The following is a 20,536-nucleotide window of genomic DNA, read 5'->3' on the forward strand; positions in this document are numbered from 1 at the left end:
AAGCTGAATACTTTAATATAGAATTATAAACGTCTATTGCTATTTTCAGAAGAACAACACACCTTGGAAAGGTATACTCACTTCAGGAGCTGTTTGGTCTTTAGCAATTACTAGATTCTGTGCTGCTTGGGCATTTTTTACATTACTTACTAAATTGCCGGCTTATTTTGAATCTGTTCTGCATTCTCCCATTGAAGAGGTACGTACTGTACAGTATATATGGGTCAGGCTTAAAAAATAGATTTCAAAATTAATTCATTATATCAAATATTAAGTGATTTACTTTAACACACTATAGTAAAAGAAAGATTTAGGCTGTATTTACGTAAATATCGTAGCAATACCTAAACTATGTTGAAAACTTTATTACAAATGAATATAATTATATACAATTGAGAAAATTTATATAATTATATTAATTTTTTATATACAATTTTTTACAATTAATAAAATTTGTAAATAATTGATCCATTTATTAAATATTTCTCTTTAAAAGAATGGCGGATATCATTTTAAATACTGGGTCTATATATAGAAATAAATATAAAATTTATTCCAATAATGTTCATATTAGAGTATGTTTATTTATACATCGAATCAATTGGGGACTGGGGTTGTTCCGATTAGTCATTTGTTCCGATTACCGACTTTGTACGAAAAAATATACTAACCTGTCCGATGTTCAAACTTTTCTCCGTTGCGTGTCGCTTCGTGTTGAATTTTTCTCCGTTGCGTGTCGCTTCGTGTTGAATTTTCGTCGATTTTAAGCCTAACGAAAATTTTTATAATAATAATCGAGGCTATTGTATCGTTAAAAATTATTTCTGCATTTTGTACAAACAAAATAAATATATTGAAGAATATAAAAAACATAAAAATTATTCTTTAGAAGTAAATCTAGTATCAAAAATGTTCGATTCAGCACGACACAGTCCGACTGAAAATCGTTCCGATTACCGGCCATTCCGATTACCGGCGTTCCGATTAACGACGCTCTACTGTACCAATAATGTTCAAATTAGAGTATGTTTATTTATACATTAATAAATTTAGAAAGAAACACTAATGTATATTACTTTCAAACAAAAGATCATAAATTCGGATATCTTATAACAAATTAAACACTATCATATTAATAAAAACATTGCGTAATATTGAAAAATATATCTATCCATCGCATTATAATTTGAAAAAGCCTTAAGCATAAGACATCAACTAAAAGAATTATGAACTATAGGGCATCAAAATCACATTAATTATGAGAATGATGCCCTAAACTTGAAAGTTGCTTATTTATATATAGTATATAAGCAATTTCAAATTAAATATCAATAAAATAATGTTCACTTTTGACATAAAACATTCCTACTTAATTTGTTTAAATAGGAGTATTTATGCAAGATATTCTTATTTTAATTAATTTATTTTAAAATACCTTGTAACTTAAAAAACGATTTTACTTAGAAATCATCTATTCTTAGCTGAATTTTTTTTGCCACAGACATTTCATTGTCAGAAGAAAATATATTTTGAAATAAAAGATGAGGTTTACGGAAAAATTATTATTTTATTTTTAAAGCTATTTAAATGAGTTTTTAGTTTTTATTTTTTAAAATAATATTAAAACAGATTATTAAATATAAATTTGATTAAATAAATCCTTAAAAATTCAAATAAATGTAAATATTTTTCTGTTCAATAATTCAAATAATTATCAACGAACAGCTTATAGTTAAAACTATAAATATCTGAAATATCAAACACACACCACAATTATTTAATATATTATATTTCATATTTAGAAGTATAATTATTTCAAAATAATAAATTTTGAAATAATATAAACCAAAAATTTAAAATTGAAAACTTTTTAAAATATATTTTGTTCGTGAAGATAAAATATGTAAAACTGAACCTATTTAAATAATAACTTAAATTTTATTTTAATGTGAAAATTTGTTACTTGCACTCTAAACTGAACACAAACATCATATCAACAGAATATATTGATATATTTTCAAAACACTGCAACTAAAATCTTTAGACGTAGCCATATCCTTAATTCAAGTTCAAAATTACATGCTCCATAAATGTCTACTGATATATTTAGTGCTTGTTTGTATTAAGTAGCTAAGTAAGTAAGCAAACCAATTGCATAAGATGTTTCCTACGAAATAGACTACGCCATTGGTTTGCTTAGTTATAGGCTTGTCACTCAGGAGCACATCTTATTGTAGGAAGTAAATGCAGTAGACTCACGAGGAAATTTTGTATTTGAATTCATAAATTCTAGAATTAACCATTAAATTAACTCTACAGTTTATGTTTATTAATCTGTGGTGATATTTTTTATATCCGAACTTAAAGATATTATTATTATTATGTTGGGTTAAGTGAGATATACTCGATTAACACCGGTGGCTGTGTACTATGCCGGACCAAAGTCAAGGCATAGTAATCAAAACAGAAATTAAAGAAGTGTATCAGTGTGTGTGTCTGTATTCAGGAATTTTCTCACAATATGACATGTATTCAATATAGTGGCCTTCTGTAGTGTGATGTATGTGTTTGTATTCAATTGTAATGTGCCCAGGCTTTTGTGTAGTGTGTGTGGTATGACACCTGTAGAGGAGAGAACAACAGGTACAATAAGCACCCTATCCATCATCCACAGATGCCTTATTTCCTAGGCGAGTTCTGTGTACTTGCTAATTTTTTCAGTGCATGCGTTTTGTATATTGTGAGTGTTTGGAATGAATATGTCTATAATGTATGTGATTTTATTGTGTTTGTCAATGAGTGTGATGTCTGGTCTGTTGTGGTAAATTGTTTTATTTGTAATTATGGCTCTGTCGTAGTACATTTTGTGCGTGTTGTTTTCCAATACTGTCTGTGGAATGTATTTGTACTATGGTTCGTGGATGTCTACTAATTTGTGTTTCTTTGCAAGCTCTTGGTGTATTATATTTGCTACTTGATTATGTCTGTGTAAATAATCTGTCTGTGCCAAGAGCTTGCAACCAGAGGTGATGTGTTGTATAGTTTCTGGCATGATGTGACATTTTCTGCATGAGTCATTTGTGAGTGTTGCATCTTTGAGTATGTGTTTTCTGTAGTTTTTAGTATTTATGACCTGATCCTGTATGGCGATCATAAATCCTTCCGTCTCCCCAAAGAGGCATCCCCGAGCTAACCAGCTGTTTGACGCAGTTTTGTCAACAAAACCCTGGGCCAGATCATAAGGATGCCTGCCATGGAGTGCCTTTAGAGCCCACGATTGCTTAATGGTGTCTATGCTTTTTATATGTTGTGTTGTGTCCATATGATGTTAGCGTAAGTTTAATGGTGAGTTATTCGAGTCTGCTAGAGTTACTGCTTTATGTAATTGTGATGTTTCTTGTTTTTTATAGAAAAACTCTCGCAGTGACTGTATTTATTTGTAGTGAAGGTTAACTATGTCAATCAGGCCACGTCCGCCATCTTTACGTGGAAGGGTTAATCTTTCTGTGGCGGATTTAGGATGATGTTGTTTATGCTTAGTAAGTGTTGTTCTTGTTTTCCTTTGGAGTTGCTCAAGATCTGTGTGAGTCCAATGTATAACTCCAAAAGAATATGTGAGTACTGGGATGACATATGTGTTTATTGCTTTAACTGTGTGTTTTGCATTTAACTGTGTTCTGAGAATAGCATTTAACCTACTTTGGTATTCTTTAATTAATCTTTGCTTTATTTGTGTATGTTCTGTTAGTTTGGCCTGTTGGAATCCTAAATACTTGTAGAACTCGCCCTCTTCCATGGATTCAATAACGTCTCCATTTCCAAGTACAAAATCTTCTTTCTTCAGGATTCCTTTTTCTATGTGAAGTGTTTTGCATTTATCTAGGCCAAATTCCATTTGTATGTCCTTGGTGCTATGAATGTGTGATTTGTAGGAGTTGATGTTGTTTTTGTGTGGATGCATAAAGTTTTATGTCATCCATGTACATGAGATGTGACAGTGTAAACTGTGTTGTTTTTTCATGTCTGATATTGTAACCATATTGCGTGTTGTTTAACATGTTGGATAATGAATTCAGGGATAAGCAGAACCAGAGAGGACTCAAGGAATCTCCTTGAAAAATTCCTCGCGTAATAAAAATTTGGTTTGTTTGTATGGAAGTGTTACCAACCCTGAGATGTAGTGTTGTTCTCCAGTGCTGCATAGTGTTTTGAAAGAATGCAATGAGTGATGGATGTATTTTGTACATGTGTAGAATATGTAGCAGCCAACTGTGTGGAACACTGTTGAATGCTTTTCTGTAGTCTATATATGCCATGCGTATGTTTCTGTGTTGTTTGTGTGCTTGCCGTAGAATGACTGAATCTATGAGTAACTGTTCTTTGCATCCCCTGTGATTTCTACGGCAACCTTTTTGTTGTTCCGTAAGAATGTCGTGTTCTTCAACATGTTTGTATATTTTGTTTGTGATACAGGATGTCAATAATTTGTAGAGCGTTGGAAGACATGTAATTGGTCTGTATTGTGTGGGGTCTGTGGTATTGTTGTTTTTAGGTTTCATGTAGGTAATGCCCTGAGTAAGAAAATTTGGCATGTCTTGTGGATTGATGATGATGTGTGTTAGGTGTTTAGCTAGTTCCTGGTGCAGTGACGTAAACTTTTTGTACCAGAAATTGTGAATGTTGTCTACACCAGGTGTCTTCCAGTTGTGTGTTCTGTTAACAGTGTATTGGAAATCATGTATGTTTATTTCAGCACAGGGCATAGTTGGTATGTTGTGCAAGTTTCTGTTCTCCTCCTCGATCCAGCCTGCATCAGCATTGTGCGTGACAGCACTGGACCAAAGAGAAGACCAATATGTTGTAAGTTCTTCTTTTGTTGGTGTGCCACTGTGCTGTGTATCAGTGTTTGCATTGTTATTAATTTGTCTGTAAAAGAATTTTTCATTGTTTGTAAATAATTTATTTTGTTGTTTTCGTAGTGTACATGTTTTGTATCGTTTGAGTCTACGTGCTTTGGCAGCAAGTTTTTGTTTTAGTGTATCAATGTATTCTGTAACGCGTGTGTTGTGATGTTCATGTTTTGTGTGTGTTTTTATTTTCTTGAAAATGTTTTTGAGCTGTTTCCTTAATTTGGGTGTTATGTTGCTTTTAGTGTATTGTGTCAGTCTGCTTAATTGCTGTCTAATGTCATTTATTTGTGTTTCTATTCTTCTCTGCCAGGCAGGTTTGTGATAGAATTTTGTTTTCTGTGTATTTGTCTGTGATTGTACTTTCAGTCCATGGTGTGTCACTACTGTGACTGCTCCAGCATAAACTAATGTATGAATGTTTGCGAGTGTAGAAATTGAATGAATGTAGTGTGGTAGTAAATGAGTATTTACATAATTTAGTGTTTTTCCTACTTCCTTTGACGTGTTGATTTTTGGTATTCGTGGTCGTTGTGTGGGATCTGTACCTGTATATTTAGTGAGTGTTTCCTGAAATATAAGTGAGAGCGTATTAACTAAATCCATGTCTATGTTATCAGTGGTGGATGAGGAAGTGTCTGTAGTATCATTAGTGGTAATTGTTGTATGTGTGTTATTATCAATGCTTGTTGCTGGATTATCCTGACAGGTTACATGATCTTCATTAATGTTAGATGTTTCTGTCTGTTGATGTATTTGATCAGCAACCTGTTGTTTGATAAATTCAAGTGTTGTTTGTGGAATAAGGTTGTTGTGTATAATTGTTCTTTTTTGATCAACAACCCTTTGTTCGGTGACAGTGAGATGAGGATACTGTTGTGTGAATCTATGGTGTAGTTGTTGTCTGTATGCTGTCATGTTTGTTTCGAGTTTTGTGATGGTGTAGTAAGTACGCATAATAAACTCGTTCATTTCTACTGTCCATTTCATCCGTTGGCGTGGTTTTCCAGCCTTTGTGGTCTGTGGATGCATTGCCACAGAAACACCAAGGCTGGGTTGGTTCCTCACATCTGTTGAGGGCATTGCAGTAGCCACGCTTGGGCCGGTGCTGCTTTCGCCACCGGTAACCAAGGGAGACTGTGGCCTATTTTTCGAACGTGAGCCTCTGCCTAACCCACGAACGCGGACCTTGTTAACCCGGGCGACGTCCGAGCCGGTATCACACTTTGATCTGGTTATTACCATAATAAATATCTCCACAAAATGTGAGTGTGGTCACTCTTAGCTTCATTTCTCCCCATAGACCTTACTGGCATGGGCGTCCCTACCAGGAGCTTATGCTCCAGCCTGCATTGCCCTATGGATCAGTAAAATTACTGGGCTCTCCCACCACGACCAGGTAGTGACCACGGGAGAGTTATTATTGTTATTGTTATTATTATTATTATTATTATATTAAAATCTATTTAAAATGTAAATATCAAAAAAGTGATAAATTTAAATTAAAAACACGAGCAATAGTTCAGCTGTTAATTTGATATCATTATCAAAATATAATGGTTATAATTAAATAAAAATTTTATTATTTTATTGCAGAATGGATGGATAAACTCTGTTTTTCATTTTTTATTGGCTCTTTCGACTTTGTTTTGTGGTTACTTTTCAGATTTTCTTAGGAAGAAAAACATGTGTAGTTTAACGACTTTAAGAAAGTTCTTCGCATCGGGAGGTAATTAATCATATCGTCTAGTTTTTATCGCATCGAAGAAAATTAACATGAAATGTTTCCGTTTGTATAGGTCGGCTGTCAGTCAGCATCTGCTTGATGATCGTCACTCAGATCGGATGCGATAAAACTTTGGCCATCTCACTTCTGGCAATTTCGTTGACTACTTTCGGAATGAATGCCGGAGGAGATGTTCCGATTATCATGGATATAGCGAATAATTATGCGGGTTTATTATCAAAATTAAATGATAAGAATATGTACTTAACATCATTATTACAATGACAATATTTTACAGGAATAGTGTTTGGTTTAATCAACGGTTTTGCTTGCTTGGCAGGAGTGTTTTCCCCCCTTATAGCAGGAGTTATATTAGATAAAAATGTAAATACTGTTTTAAAATTGATACTATAGATATTATTAAAGTTGTTATACATATCAATAATTAACTAGTTTAGTATAATTAACCTGCTACCTATTTATATACAGAGCGAATCAAAAGTTCCTTGCACCCTTTTCATTCCAGAAGCATTGAAAATATATTAATTTTGTAGTTATATAGGAATTCATATATCGGATGGAACACTTTCTGTTGAACGTGAAAATGATTTTCAAGGTTATTTAAAACAAAACACTTTTACTCTTCGTGAATTTAAAGATCATTTTTGAAAGGAATTAATATCTTGAACATCTGTTTACACAATGCAAATTAAAAATCCAGAATGATTTCAGGCTAATTATATCGTGCTCTTTGTCACCTACGTTACCTCTGCTCATTAAAAGGTTACAACATAAGTGACCTTGAAAATTATTTTCAAGGTCAACAAAAAGGTTCCATCGGATTCTCCACGCCCGACTTCCATGTAATTACACTAACAAAATTAATGTATCTTCAGTACTTTTGGAATGAAAAGAGCGCAAGGGACTACTGACTCGCCATGTATACGTAATTGCATACATTATTTTTACAGGAGGGAAGCTTGACTCAGTGGAATATCGTCTTCTACTTATCAAGCGGATTATGCATATTTGGTACTTTAATATTTATTATTAAAGGCTCGGCTGAAATTCAACCTTGGGCTAACCAGCAGTCTGAAAGACAAAAGTCAGTTCAAAAAGTTAACGCCGGAGAATGCATCTCCACCTTATGACACGATCGTTTTATATAATTCCTGCTTTCTGGAGAAAAAGCAAAATTTTGGATCTATAAACTCTATGTAATATATTATTAAATTACTAAAACTATAACGTTGTATATTTATATTTAATAGCTATGTAATAAATATGAAAGTACAATTCGTTTCTGTTTCTAAAATAAAAATTTGTAGAAAGTATTGTTTTAATTCACGTTAAACTTTAAAATATATGTAATCATTTCATTATCACTTTGTACTGCTTGAATATTATTTTAAATATCTTTCCCTCTGAAATTTATGTGAAAATGTAGCGCTATACGTAAATTAATACACTTGGATTTTAGAAACAGGCGAATAATATCCGCGAATACTCGAATACCTGCAATGTTGCGCCATAAGTAAACAACAGCGATTCCAGAAGCACCCAAACTTAACTCAAAATTAAGAATATTTGAATAAGCTAAGTACCTTTTATTAACACGTGCAGGACGATGTATTGCGGATGATCCGATAAACCATATTTGCCATCATAATGTTTTCAAAAACAACACTTTAAAGTTTAAACAAATAACTTTTTCGTAACAAGCAAATAAGCAGACTGTGTGATTTTAATATTTGTCTTCATAAATAAAATTCTGCAGTAAGTGAGAATAAGAACAAATATTTATTAATCTATTATAGTTAAGATAATAGTACTTAAAAAAAAAGTTAATTTAAAACTCAAATTCAAAATTAAAAGTTTGAAGTTTCATTTCAAAACTTAGTAAATTGTTTTCCTTTTTACTTTACTTTACTAATAAATTGAAACAAATAAAACAAATTGAATAATAAATAAATTATAAAAGGTACTTCCGCGTATGGGCACCGAGAGAACCGTCACAAAGAATGCCCAAGTCGTGAGAACGGATCCGACATATTCAGACGGACCACTCCCGAAAAATTCTGGAATTTTTCGACCTGTCCGAAAGACAGAGCTGTAGGCTGCCACCTTAACCGCTCGGCTATTTCACCTATATGAAATAATAACTTCACTATCGAGATCTGGTTAACGTTCGAATTCAGGAAGTGTGTTCGTTGTCCGATCATAAAAATCTTTTGCGAAAATGTTCTTTATCCGATTTGTTCGTTAACCGATCACCCACTGTACTGTTTAAAAGTTATATTTCATATAAAATGTTCATCATTCTTAATGATGCTATAATTGGAAAAGTCTTTATTTTCGAATTACGATATAAACAACAACAATTTAAAAATAAAGTAACTTACGAAAAAACCTTGATACCATTTTTTATCAAAAAATTTTGTAATGTTAATGTATAAGATTTAAAGCTTTTCTGATAATAAAAGTATGATTTATATATTTCATTGAAATAATTGCATTTGTTATTTTCTAACTTAACTCTTAGTGATAGGATGGCATCAGAAAAAAAAGAAAAGAGTATGAAGTTATTGAGTGAGTACGAGAGGTTAATTTAAATGAATTAAATTATAAATTTAGTAATTTCAATGATTCTTAAATATCACAGATCGCATACCTGCAAGATACGTTGTAATTGCCCTAGGCTTTCTTACTTTTTGCATCTTCTATACGCATAGAATTGTAATAAATGTGGCTATTGTTGCTATGGTTAATAACACAGCATATACGAAAGTTAAATCGAATCTGAGCAATGAACTAAATGAAATGTGCCCCGATACAAAAGACACCAATGTCACGTTCAACTATAAAAGTGTGAGCAAATTTTGAATTATTGATAAAATTTAATATTTTTCATTCTGAAACAACAATAGGTTGACTTTAGTTTAAAGATTAAATATAGATTTAAATAACAATAAAATTAACAGAAAAAATTTTAAAAAATCTATCTTTCAGGGTGAATATCCTTGGCCTCCCTCATTGCAAGGTATCGTTTTAGGATCATATTTTTACGGATTTACATGTACTCAAATGGCAGGAGGTACGATAACTGAAAGACTTGGTCCTAAAAATGTGTTCACTGGCACTTTACTAATTTCCTCGTTAGCTACTATGTTAATCCCATGCTTGTCTGAATATGGAGCCGCATTAGTTATTGTGCTACGATCTCTAACGGGATTAGCACAGGTAAATTTCAAAGTAAAATTCATTAAATTCCATAATATATTTTAATTTGTATGTCCTTACATATATTGAAAAACGTCACAACCGGGAGCTGTTTAACCATTCTAAAAATCATATTGTAATTTCTTAATAAATTTAAATACGTTTTTTGTTATGTTAAGGGTGTAGCGTATCCAGCCATGTACACATTGCTTTCTCGATGGTCCCCTGTTGTAGAAAGAGGTACTCTTGTAGCATTTTGCTGGACTGGGAACAATATAGGAACAATCTTATCGATGACAGTTACTGGTTATTTATGTGAATATGGTTTTAGTGGCGGATGGCCATCGGCATTTTATCTTTTTGGTATATCTATACTATTTTTCTAATAAATTTTCTCGTAAAAAATTAAAATACAAAAACTTGCTACTTATATTTTAGGTGCATTAGGATGTTTGATGTTCCTAATTCTTTTGTTGTTTTTATACGAGAGTCCAGAAAGTCATCCGAGAATATCAAATAAAGAATTATTGTACATTCAACAAGATCAGACAAATATAACTGCTAAACAGGTAAATTAATTTTTTAACGAAAGCTGAATACTTTAATATAGAATTATAAACGTCTATTGCTATTTTCAGAAGAACAACACACCTTGGAAAGGTATACTCACTTCAGGAGCTGTTTGGTCTTTAGCAATTACTAGATTCTGTTCTGCTTGGGCATTTTTTACATTACTTACTAAATTGCCGGCTTATTTTGAATCTGTTCTGCATTCTCCCATTGACGAGGTACTGTACAGTATATATGGGTCAGACTTAAAAAATAGATTTCAAAATTAATTCATTATATCAAATATTAAGTGATTTACTTTAACACACTATAGTAAAAGAAAGATTTATGCTGTATTTACGTAAATATCGTAGCAATACCTAAACTATGTTGAAAAAATTTATTATTTTGTATTTTGTATTTTTGTATTTTTTAATAAATAATATATTTATTAAAAAATAAATATATTATTTATTAAAAATTTATTATTTATTATATTATTTAAATTTATTGTTCTTTATTACAAATGAATATAATTATATACAATTGAGAAAATTTATATAATTATATTAATTTTTTATATACAATTTTTTACAATTAATAAAATTTGTAAATAATTGATCCATTTATTAAATATTTCTCTTTAAAAGAATGGCGGATATCATTTTAAATACTGGGTCTATATATAGAAATAAATATAAAATTTATTCCAATAATGTTCATATTAGAGTATGTTTATTTATACATTAATAAATTTAGAAAGAAACACTAATGTATATTACTTTCAAACAAAAGATCATAAATTCGGATATCTTATAACAAATTAAACACTATCATATTAATAAAAACATTGCGTAATATTGAAAAATATATCTATCCATCGCATTATAATTTGAAAAAGCCTTAAGCATAAGACATCAACTAAAAGAATTATGAACTATAGGGCATCAAAATCACATTAATTATGAGAATGATGCCCTAAACTTGAAAGTTGCTTATTTATATATAGTATATAAGCAATTTCAAATTAAATATCAATAAAATAATGTTCACTTTTGACATAAAACATTCCTACTTAATTTGTTTAAATAGGAGTATTTATGCAAGATATTCTTATTTTAATTAATTTATTTTAAAATACCTTGTAACTTAAAAAACGATTTTACTTAGAAATCATCTATTCTTAGCTGAATTTTTTTTGCCACAGACATTTCATTGTCAGAAGAAAATATATTTTGAAATAAAAGATGAGGTTTACGGAAAAATTATTATTTTATTTTTAAAGCTATTTAAATGAGTTTTTAGTTTTTATTTTTTAAAATAATATTAAAACAGATTATTAAATATAAATTTGATTAAATAAATCCTTAAAAATTCAAATAAATGTAAATATTTTTCTGTTCAATAATTCAAATAATTATCAACGAACAGCTTATAGTTAAAACTATAAATATCTGAAATATCAAACACACACCACAATTATTTAATATATTATATTTCATATTTAGAAGTATAATTATTTCAAAATAATAAATTTTGAAATAATATAAACCAAAAATTTAAAATTGAAAACTTTTTAAAATATATTTTGTTCGTGAAGATAAAATATGTAAAACTGAACCTATTTAAATAATAACTTAAATTTTATTTTAATGTGAAAATTTGTTACTTGCACTCTAAACTGAACACAAACATCATATCAACAGAATATATTGATATATTTTCAAAACACTGCAACTAAAATCTTTAGACGTAGCCATATCCTTAATTCAAGTTCAAAATTACATGCTCCATAAATGTCTACTGATATATTTAGTGCTTGTTTGTATTAAGTAGCTAAGTAAGTAAACAAACCAATTGCATAAGATGTTTCCTACGAAATAGACTACGCCATTGGTTTGCTTAGTTATAGGCTTGTCACTCAGGAGCACATCTTATTGTAGGAAGTAAATGCAGTAGACTCACGAGGAAATTTTGTATTTAAATTCATAAATTCTAGAATTAACCATTAAATTAACTCTACAGTTTATGTTTATTAATCTGTGGTGATATTTTTTATATCCGAACTTAAAGATATTATTATTATTATATTGGGTTATTATATATATTAAAATCTATTTAAAATGTAAATATCAAAAAAGTGATAAATTTAAATTAAAAACACGAGCAATAGTTCAGCTGTTAATTTGATATCATTATCAAAATATAATGGTTATAATTAAATAAAAATTTTATTATTTTATTGCAGAATGGATGGATGAACTCTGTCTTTCATTTTTTATTGGCTCTTTCGACTTTGTTTTGTGGTTACTTTTCAGATTTTCTTAGGAAGAAAAACATGTGTAGTTTAACGACTTTAAGAAAGTTCTTCGCATCGGGAGGTAATTAATCATATCGTCTAGTTCTTATCGCATCGAAGAAAATTAATATGAAATGTTTCCGTTTGTATAGGTCGGCTGTTAGTCAGCATCTGCTTGATGATCGTCACTCAGATCGGATGCGATAAAACTTTGGCCATCTCACTTCTGGCAATTTCGTTGACTGCTTTCGGAGTGAATGCCGGAGGAGATGTTCCGATTATCATGGATATGGCGAATAATTATGCGGGTATATTATCAAAATTAGATGATAAGAATATGTATTTAACATCATTATTTACAATAACAATGTTTTACAGGAATATTGTTTGGTTTAACCAATGGTTTTGCTTGCTTGGCAGGAGTGTTTTCCCCCTTTATAGCAGGAGTTATATTAGATAAAAATGTAAATACTGTTTTAAAATTGATACTATAGATATTATTAAAGTTGTTATACATATCAATAATTAACTAGTTTAGTATAATTAACCTGCTACGTATTTATATACAGAGCGAATCAAAAGTTCCTTGCACCCTTTTCATTCCAGAAGCATTGAAAATATATTAATTTTGTAGTTATATAGGAATTCATATATCGGATGGAACACTTTCTGTTGAACGTGAAAATGATTTTCAAGGTTATTTAAAACAAAACACTTTTACTCTTCGTGAATTTAAAGATCATTTTTGAAAGGAATTAATATCTTGAACATCTGTTTACACAATGCAAATTAAAAATCCAGAATGATTTCAGGCTAATTATATCGTGCTCTTTGTCACCTACATTACCTCTGCTCATTAAAAGGTTATAACATAAGTGACCTTGAAAATTATTTTCAAGGTCAACAAAAAGGTTCGTTCGGATTCTCCACGCCCGACTTCCATGTAACTACACTAACAAAATTAATGTATCTTCAGTACTTTTGGAATGAAAAGAGTGCAAGGGACTATTGACTCGCCATGTATACGTAATTGCATACATTATTTTTACAGGAGGGAAGCTTGACTCAGTGGAATATCGTCTTCTACTTATCAAGCGGATTATGCATATTTGGTACTTTAATATTTATTATTAAAGGCTCGGCTGAAATTCAACCTTGGGCTAACCAGCAGTCTGAAAGACAAAAGTCAGTTCAAAAAGTTAACGCCGGAGAATGCATCTCCACCTTATGACACGATCGTTTTATATAATTCCTGCTTTCTGGAGAAAAAGCAAAATTTTGGATCTATAAACTCTATGTAATATATTATTAAATTACTAAAACTATAACGTTGTATATTTATATTTAATAGCTATGTAATAAATATGAAAGTACAATTCGTTTCTGTTTCTAAAATAAAAATTTGTAGAAAGTATTGTTTTAATTCACGTTAAACTTTAAAATATATGTAATCATTTCATTATCACTTTGTACTGCTTGAATATTATTTTAAATATCTTTCCCTCTGAAATTTATGTGAAAATGTAGCGCTATACGTAAATTAATACACTTGGATTTTAGAAACAGGCGAATAATATCCGCGAATACTCGAATACCTGCAATGTTGCGCCATAAGTAAACAACAGCGATTCCAGAAGCACCCAAACTTAACTCAAAATTAAGAATATTTGAATAAGCTAAGTACCTTTTATTAACACGTGCAGGACGATGTATTGCGGATGATCCGATAAACCATATTTGCCATCATAATGTTTTCAAAAAACAACACTTTAAAGTTTAAACAAATAACTTTTTCGTAACAAGCAAATAAGCAGACTGTGTGATTTTAATATTTGTTTTCATAAATAAAATTCTACAGTAAGTGAGAATAAGAACAATTATTTATTAATCTATTATAGTTAAGATAATAGTACTTAAAAAGAAAAGTTAATTTAAAACTCAAATTCAAAATTAAAAGTTTGAAGTTTCATTTCAAAACTTAGTAAATTGTTTTCCTTTTTACTTTACTAATAAATTGAAACAAATAAAACAAATTGAATAATAAATAAATTATAAAAGGTACTTCCGCGTATGGGCACCGAGAGAACCGTCACAAAGAATGCCCAAGTCGTGAGAACGGATCCGACATATTCGGACGGATCACTCCCGAAAAATTTTGGGATTTTTCGACCCGTCCGAAACACAGAGCTGTAGGCTGCCACCATTGGCGTAACCAGGGCTTTGTTATGGGGGGGGGCTAGTAGAAGCTGTAATTTTCTGGGGAGGGGCACCAGGTTAACTGGAGAGGGCCGTGCCCACCCATGCCCCTTCCTGGCTACGCCCATGGCTGCCACATTAACCGCTCGGCTATTTGACCTATATGAAGTAATAACTTCGCCAAGTATTCCTGTATTCGAGATCTGGTTAACATTCGAATTCAAGAAAAGTTATGTTCACCCATGTCTAGTGGACATGTGGTCATACGTACAGTACAATCTATACAATTCTCAGTTTTCTATCTTACTTATATTATTCGCTATTCACATTGAAACAATTTATATTTTCTTTTGACTTTACTTTCCTGGCTGCCATATATAATAGAAGAAAAGTGTGACGATCGGTCAAAAAATGATTTCCCCTAATTTTACATTTTTGAACTCAGGAGACCTTGAAACGTCGAAAAATGCAAAAAAATTCGGCGTAATTTCTGTATTTATGGATGTTAGTGTGTGTGTGTGTGTATGGGAGGCACGATTTTGTTCAGTGTTTGAAGCTTAATAATTCCCATGCTTTTTGTCAAAAATATCTGAAATTTTTCAGGGAGGTTTGTTTATTGGGTGAATTGACGCTATTAAATTTTGGTGGATAAAGGTCGACGGGGTGGGGAGATAATGAGGTCGTGTATATCTCGAGTAGAATCGAACTTAATGACGATTTTACAAGTTTTTATAAAACTCATCCCTACCCTTAAAATTAAGCTTTTTGCCATTTTATAATAATTAAAAATGTAAAAAGTTTTTTAAACAAAATATCATAACAGATGCCACCAAATGTTGCTGGGAAAGTTAAGCAACTCGTTGCCGGATTTTTTAACTTGTATATTTACTTCATTTATAACTTTTATAACTTTTATATTTACTTTATTTTATTCGTTTTTTAAATATCTATATTTACTTTTAGTCGTTCAATTCTTGTATTTATGTACTGCATCTATATTACATTCGTTTAAATCTACTTATCGGATTAATCTATTTTGTATCAAGATAATGCAATATACTCGTAATTACGATACGTGAAAAGGAATACAATTCTTTTTTTTAATATTAGAAATAAAAAAACAAAACTGTTTGGGAATTAATTATTTTACTTCAAAACTTAAAATTAGTTTTTAAAACTTCTGAAATTACAAATTCTTACCTAGCTTATTTATTTGACAGAAAACAAAAGGATACAAAATCGATTAATGTGGGATGTAATACAAGAAATCGTGGCAACTTATATGAAGAACGGAATTATGAAGATTTCTTAATTGTACAGTGTAAGAAAATTACAAATTCCTTAGAGAAATAACACGAAGAGTAGCCTATTGCACCTAATTTATTTTAAAAGAAGAAAAATTCGGGTATTATTAATTTTAAAGTAATAAAAAATACATTTTTTTATCTTCAAAAACACCATATATTTTTAAAACGAAATCAATACGAAAGAGTTTTTATACCAAATTTTACATGGTAGTCTGAAATGATGCATACCATGCATGGTTTCTGACTACGAGATAATCACTTTTTAAATTCCTTTTTATTAAAGAAAAGCTTTATAAACAAATTGAAATTTCCAAAAAATAAAAAAAAATTTCTTCATGCAAAGTCATATCAAATCGACATTCTTAACTGTGTTGATCAGACACATTAATATAGTATTTAATTATGCTAGTAGCAAAGACTACAAAGAATAGTGAGATGACAATGGTAGACGCCTTCATAAATCATTAATAATGCATAGATAATAAATAACAATCTAATGAAATAAGATGACAGTAATTTTCGCAATTTAGACGATAACACAATCAAAGGCTTTTTCCCTTTGAGTTAAAAGATATTAAAACATCTTCAGGTCTGAAAGAATAATATATAAACAATCCATCAATTTATCTTAAAAGATATAAAATCTGATTATACAACACGTGACGCTTAAAAAATTAAAACATTCGAGGAATAAATTTATTATTTATCAGATAATTTAATAACAATATCGTTTTTCAAAATGTATCATGAGTGTTATATAAAAGCCACAAAACTGTGACACAAATTACTGAGAAAAATGACACTGGAAGGTACTTTTATCATTTAACACTTTGTAAAATTAATATTTTTATTTATGTTTAATCTTAATATACTTTATATTTTCCAGATGTATTCCCAGCTAGATACATCCTTACGTTATTGGCATTCCTTACTATGTGTTTTCAATATGCTCAAAGGGTCATACTTAGTATAACTATGGTAACAATGGTCAACATCACAGACACAAATGGTCAAAACTTAACCGAGCGACTTGTTAAAGATAATAATGTTGAAATTATTCAGATTTACAAAGAAGTGAGTATCTGTTCAATATCCGAACTCTTGTTTTTATAAATTATCTAATGAATATTATATATTTTTATGTCTTTTGTTTAGAGTAAACAGTATGATTGGTCACCAACCACTCAGGGAATTATGCTTGCCGGATTCTTTTATGGTTTTTTGTTTGGACAATTAAATGCTGGATGGGTTATTAGCAGAATTGGAGCTAAATTAATTTTTGTGGGAGGCACGGCAGTTTGCTCATTATCGGTTTTTATCATTCCATTAATTACAGATTTCGGTTATGAAGTTGTTGTGATTGCCAGAATTTTTACTGGATTATCACAGGTATTTTTTACTCCATCTTCTTTATACAATTTATTAAACGTAATATTAATCTATGCTATTTATTGTATAAAAGGGATTATCTTTTCCTGCTATGTATAATCTCATCGCTAAATGGGCACCAATAAGAGAAAGAAGCGCATTACTTTCTATTTCTGTTTCCGGTAATAGCATAGGAACTGTATTGTCTATGATATTAGGTGGTTATTTATGTAAATATGGATTTTTTGGAGGATGGCCATCAGCATTTTATGTATTTGGTAAGCGATATTAATGATTTTGTACAAAATTACTATATGCTAGGAATTTCGACTTCAAAATTTAATTTTTACAGGTCTCTTAGGATTTGTGTTGACTATATTACTTGCGGTATTGATATATGAAAGTCCAGAAGTGCATCCAAGAATATCAAAACAGGAATTAATTTATATAATTGAAAACACTCCAAACGTTACAGATAAAGTGAGTAAAGGTTACTATTAAAACAATAAAACTGTGTTGAAACGGTATTTATTTATATATTTATTTCACTATGACAGAAACAACCTATTCCTTGGAAAAGTATCCTGACATCAAAACCAGTTTGGACTGTAGGGGTTACTAAATTTTGTTGGGGCTGGGGTTATTACACAATATTAACAAAATTACCTGTGTATATGGAAACTATTTTGCATTATTCAGTAGATAAGGTAATTGGTCTATTTTGCAATTTTTATTTTTGCTATTTAGAGTTGCGTAATTTATATTTATATACATCTTTTTTTTTAAATATAGAATGGCTTTCTTAATGCATTATTCCATACTGCAGAAGGATTGAGTTCGATAAGCTCAGGATTTTTATCCGATTACTTACGTAATCGTCAATGTTTAAAGATAACTGTGATAAGGAAGATATTTGAAGCTGGGGGTAAACTAATTTATTTCAAAATTACCTATATCACTCATAAACATGCAGTTAAAATTATTTTTAAATAATTAATTTTTGTTATAGGGATGTTAGGACCAGCAATATGTTTAATTGCCATACCGTTAATAGGCTACAATCCTTTAATGGTTATAATAATGTTAACATTATCACTAGGATTATTTGGAATGACTGGAGGAGGAGATTTTCCAACTGTTGTTGATATGGCACCTAGTTTTGCAGGTTATTTTCAATAGAAAACTATAAAATAATTAATTATTCTTTGGATATTAAATACTTTTATTATTTTTTAGGTGTTATATATAGTTTAGTAAATTCTGTTGGATGCTCATCAGCAGTTTTCTGTCCTTACGTAGCTGGTGTATTACTTGAAGAATCTGTAAGTGACTCTAATTATTACCGTTATATGAAATTTTTGTTTTTAAATAATAATAATCAATATTACAGCACGGAAGTATAGAAAAATGGAGCCTCGTGTTTTATATATCAGCAGGCTTTTTCGTTTTTGGAGGAATTTTGTTTTTGTTAACTGCATCTTCTGAAGTACAACCTTGGGCAACCATTACAAAAGATGATAAACCATTGTTTAGAGAAAAAACTGATAATTTTGTTGATAACAGTAAAGAAAGTGATGTAAATGTTAAAGTATAAATTAAAGGATTTAATTTATACTTTCAAACTTGTAAATGCATTTTATTTTGTTTTAAAGGTCTGTGAACGACTTCTTAAATATTCTCAGATAATAAATATTTTTTACGTTTTTACGCTGCTCTCATTTTTAAAAGTTTTTAAACGAAATATTTATACATCAGAAAAATACCTTTTATATATGAATATTTATTCATATTCATCACAATAATAAAAATTTTTAAAGTTTTGTCGATTTGTTACACATTGAAGATAAGATGGAAAACTACATTTACAGGGATCATTCTTTGTTTATTCTATTTTAAAATATGTGTATATGTATATAAAAAGACACAAATACAGTAATATGTAAAGCTTCTTAGACTACTTAAATATTCAATAAGTAAAGTATTTGATTTCTTAATTACACACTATAAAACATTTTATCTAAGTATTTATATACTGTATACAATAACCCGAATTAAGATCTGAAATAAAACTGAATAAAAACCTTTTACATAAAAATATAAATTAAATTGCAAAACTGAATTTACTGACATCATATAATATTCAATCAAATTTTTCGTGTTTCAAAAATATCTTTGTAAAAATTTTAAGGCGTTAAACTTATAGCATTAGAAAACTAAGTAATTTTCAGATATTGGGTAACTCGAATTACATTTTTTTTTCCTTCTAAACATTCTAAAATTCATGTCTAAGTAGCATCTAGTATGGTTTTAGTGTGTCATATATATTTGAATGTATTACGATGATCTAAAAAATTGTAAATATCACAGTGCTTGTAGTCGGAGAATACATTTAAAATGACATATCTTAAAGACGAAGGGTAAGCTCAAAGATTTGCCTGATTAATCTCTTCGTCACGTCACGAATGACGTCATTAACACATTTAATTTGTATTAAATATCTTATCCTGATTTTTCTACGTTTATTTTATTGAAAACTTTTAAAATTTAATTAAAACAATATAAATGTCCGTTTTTTCAATAAATTACGACATAAATTTATGATTTTGTAAGTTAATTCGACAATTCTAAACAGACGATCTCCGATCATTTCGACGGTTAAATCAACGGTTTCATTAGATTTTAGCGATAAAATCGGCAATCTTTGGCTTTATTGGATGTAAATCCATTCATTTTCAATAAATATTAAATACAATCCACCTTTCTAAGTTTTCAAATAACTTACCTTCGCATATTTCATTCAAAGTATGAACCAGACGCCATTATTGTTCGTCTGCTTTCTGTAGCCTCGTTGGTAAGGGGTCGAGATTATAGATATTAAAACTTAATTAAAATATCAAATTGTTTCGTATTAATATTGCAATAATTACATAATAAATTTAAATAAATGTTTTAATTCAAAATATAG

The 20,536-nt window shown here is 29.9% G+C and overlaps 2 protein-coding genes across 2 annotated transcripts in view; both read left to right on the forward strand.

Annotated features, from left to right (window-relative positions):
• Nucleotides 1-7,854, forward strand: part of LOC136968721 (uncharacterized) — a 35,562-nt gene extending 27,708 nt beyond the window's left edge. The window contains exons 15-19 of the mRNA XM_067262752.1: nucleotides 50-199; nucleotides 6,504-6,636; nucleotides 6,707-6,862; nucleotides 6,932-7,017; nucleotides 7,605-7,854. Of these exons, the coding sequence (XP_067118853.1) occupies nucleotides 50-199; nucleotides 6,504-6,636; nucleotides 6,707-6,862; nucleotides 6,932-7,017; nucleotides 7,605-7,784 (705 nt within the window). The 3' untranslated portion in view covers nucleotides 7,785-7,854. The remainder of the gene's footprint in view (nucleotides 1-49; nucleotides 200-6,503; nucleotides 6,637-6,706; nucleotides 6,863-6,931; nucleotides 7,018-7,604) is intronic.
• Nucleotides 7,855-9,182: 1,328 nt separating this feature from the next.
• Nucleotides 9,183-19,217, forward strand: LOC136968722 (sialin-like). The gene is made up of 16 exons (XM_067262753.1): nucleotides 9,183-9,235; nucleotides 9,615-9,873; nucleotides 10,032-10,215; nucleotides 10,291-10,421; nucleotides 10,491-10,640; nucleotides 12,650-12,782; nucleotides 12,853-13,008; nucleotides 17,090-17,277; nucleotides 17,359-17,592; nucleotides 17,666-17,849; nucleotides 17,924-18,051; nucleotides 18,129-18,278; nucleotides 18,364-18,496; nucleotides 18,581-18,736; nucleotides 18,808-18,893; nucleotides 18,962-19,217. Exons 1-16 carry the CDS (start codon nucleotides 9,183-9,185, stop codon nucleotides 19,163-19,165), a joined length of 2,529 nt encoding a protein of 842 aa, XP_067118854.1. The 3' UTR covers nucleotides 19,166-19,217.
• Nucleotides 19,218-20,536: the final 1,319 nt, after the last annotated feature.

This window comes from Centruroides vittatus, unplaced genomic scaffold (genome assembly GCF_030686945.1).
Source record: "Centruroides vittatus isolate TY-2023 unplaced genomic scaffold, ASM3068694v2 contig_1507, whole genome shotgun sequence".
In the NCBI taxonomy this organism is placed as follows: domain Eukaryota; kingdom Metazoa; phylum Arthropoda; class Arachnida; order Scorpiones; family Buthidae; genus Centruroides; species Centruroides vittatus.

What these genes read in the sequence shown, in the direction of transcription:
- LOC136968722 (XM_067262753.1), top strand. Translation starts at nt 9,183, where the DNA reads ATGGCATCAGAAAAAAAAGAAAAGAGTATGAAGTTATTGAGTGAGTAC. An exon ending in TTATTGAGTGAGTACGAGAG is followed by an intron (nt 9,236 to 9,614) that starts GTTAATTTAAAT and finishes TAAAATTAACAG; the next exon opens with AAAAAATTTTAAAAAATCTA. An exon ending in TATGGCGAATAATTATGCGG is followed by an intron (nt 13,009 to 17,089) that starts GTATATTATCAA and finishes TATATTTTCCAG; the next exon opens with ATGTATTCCCAGCTAGATAC.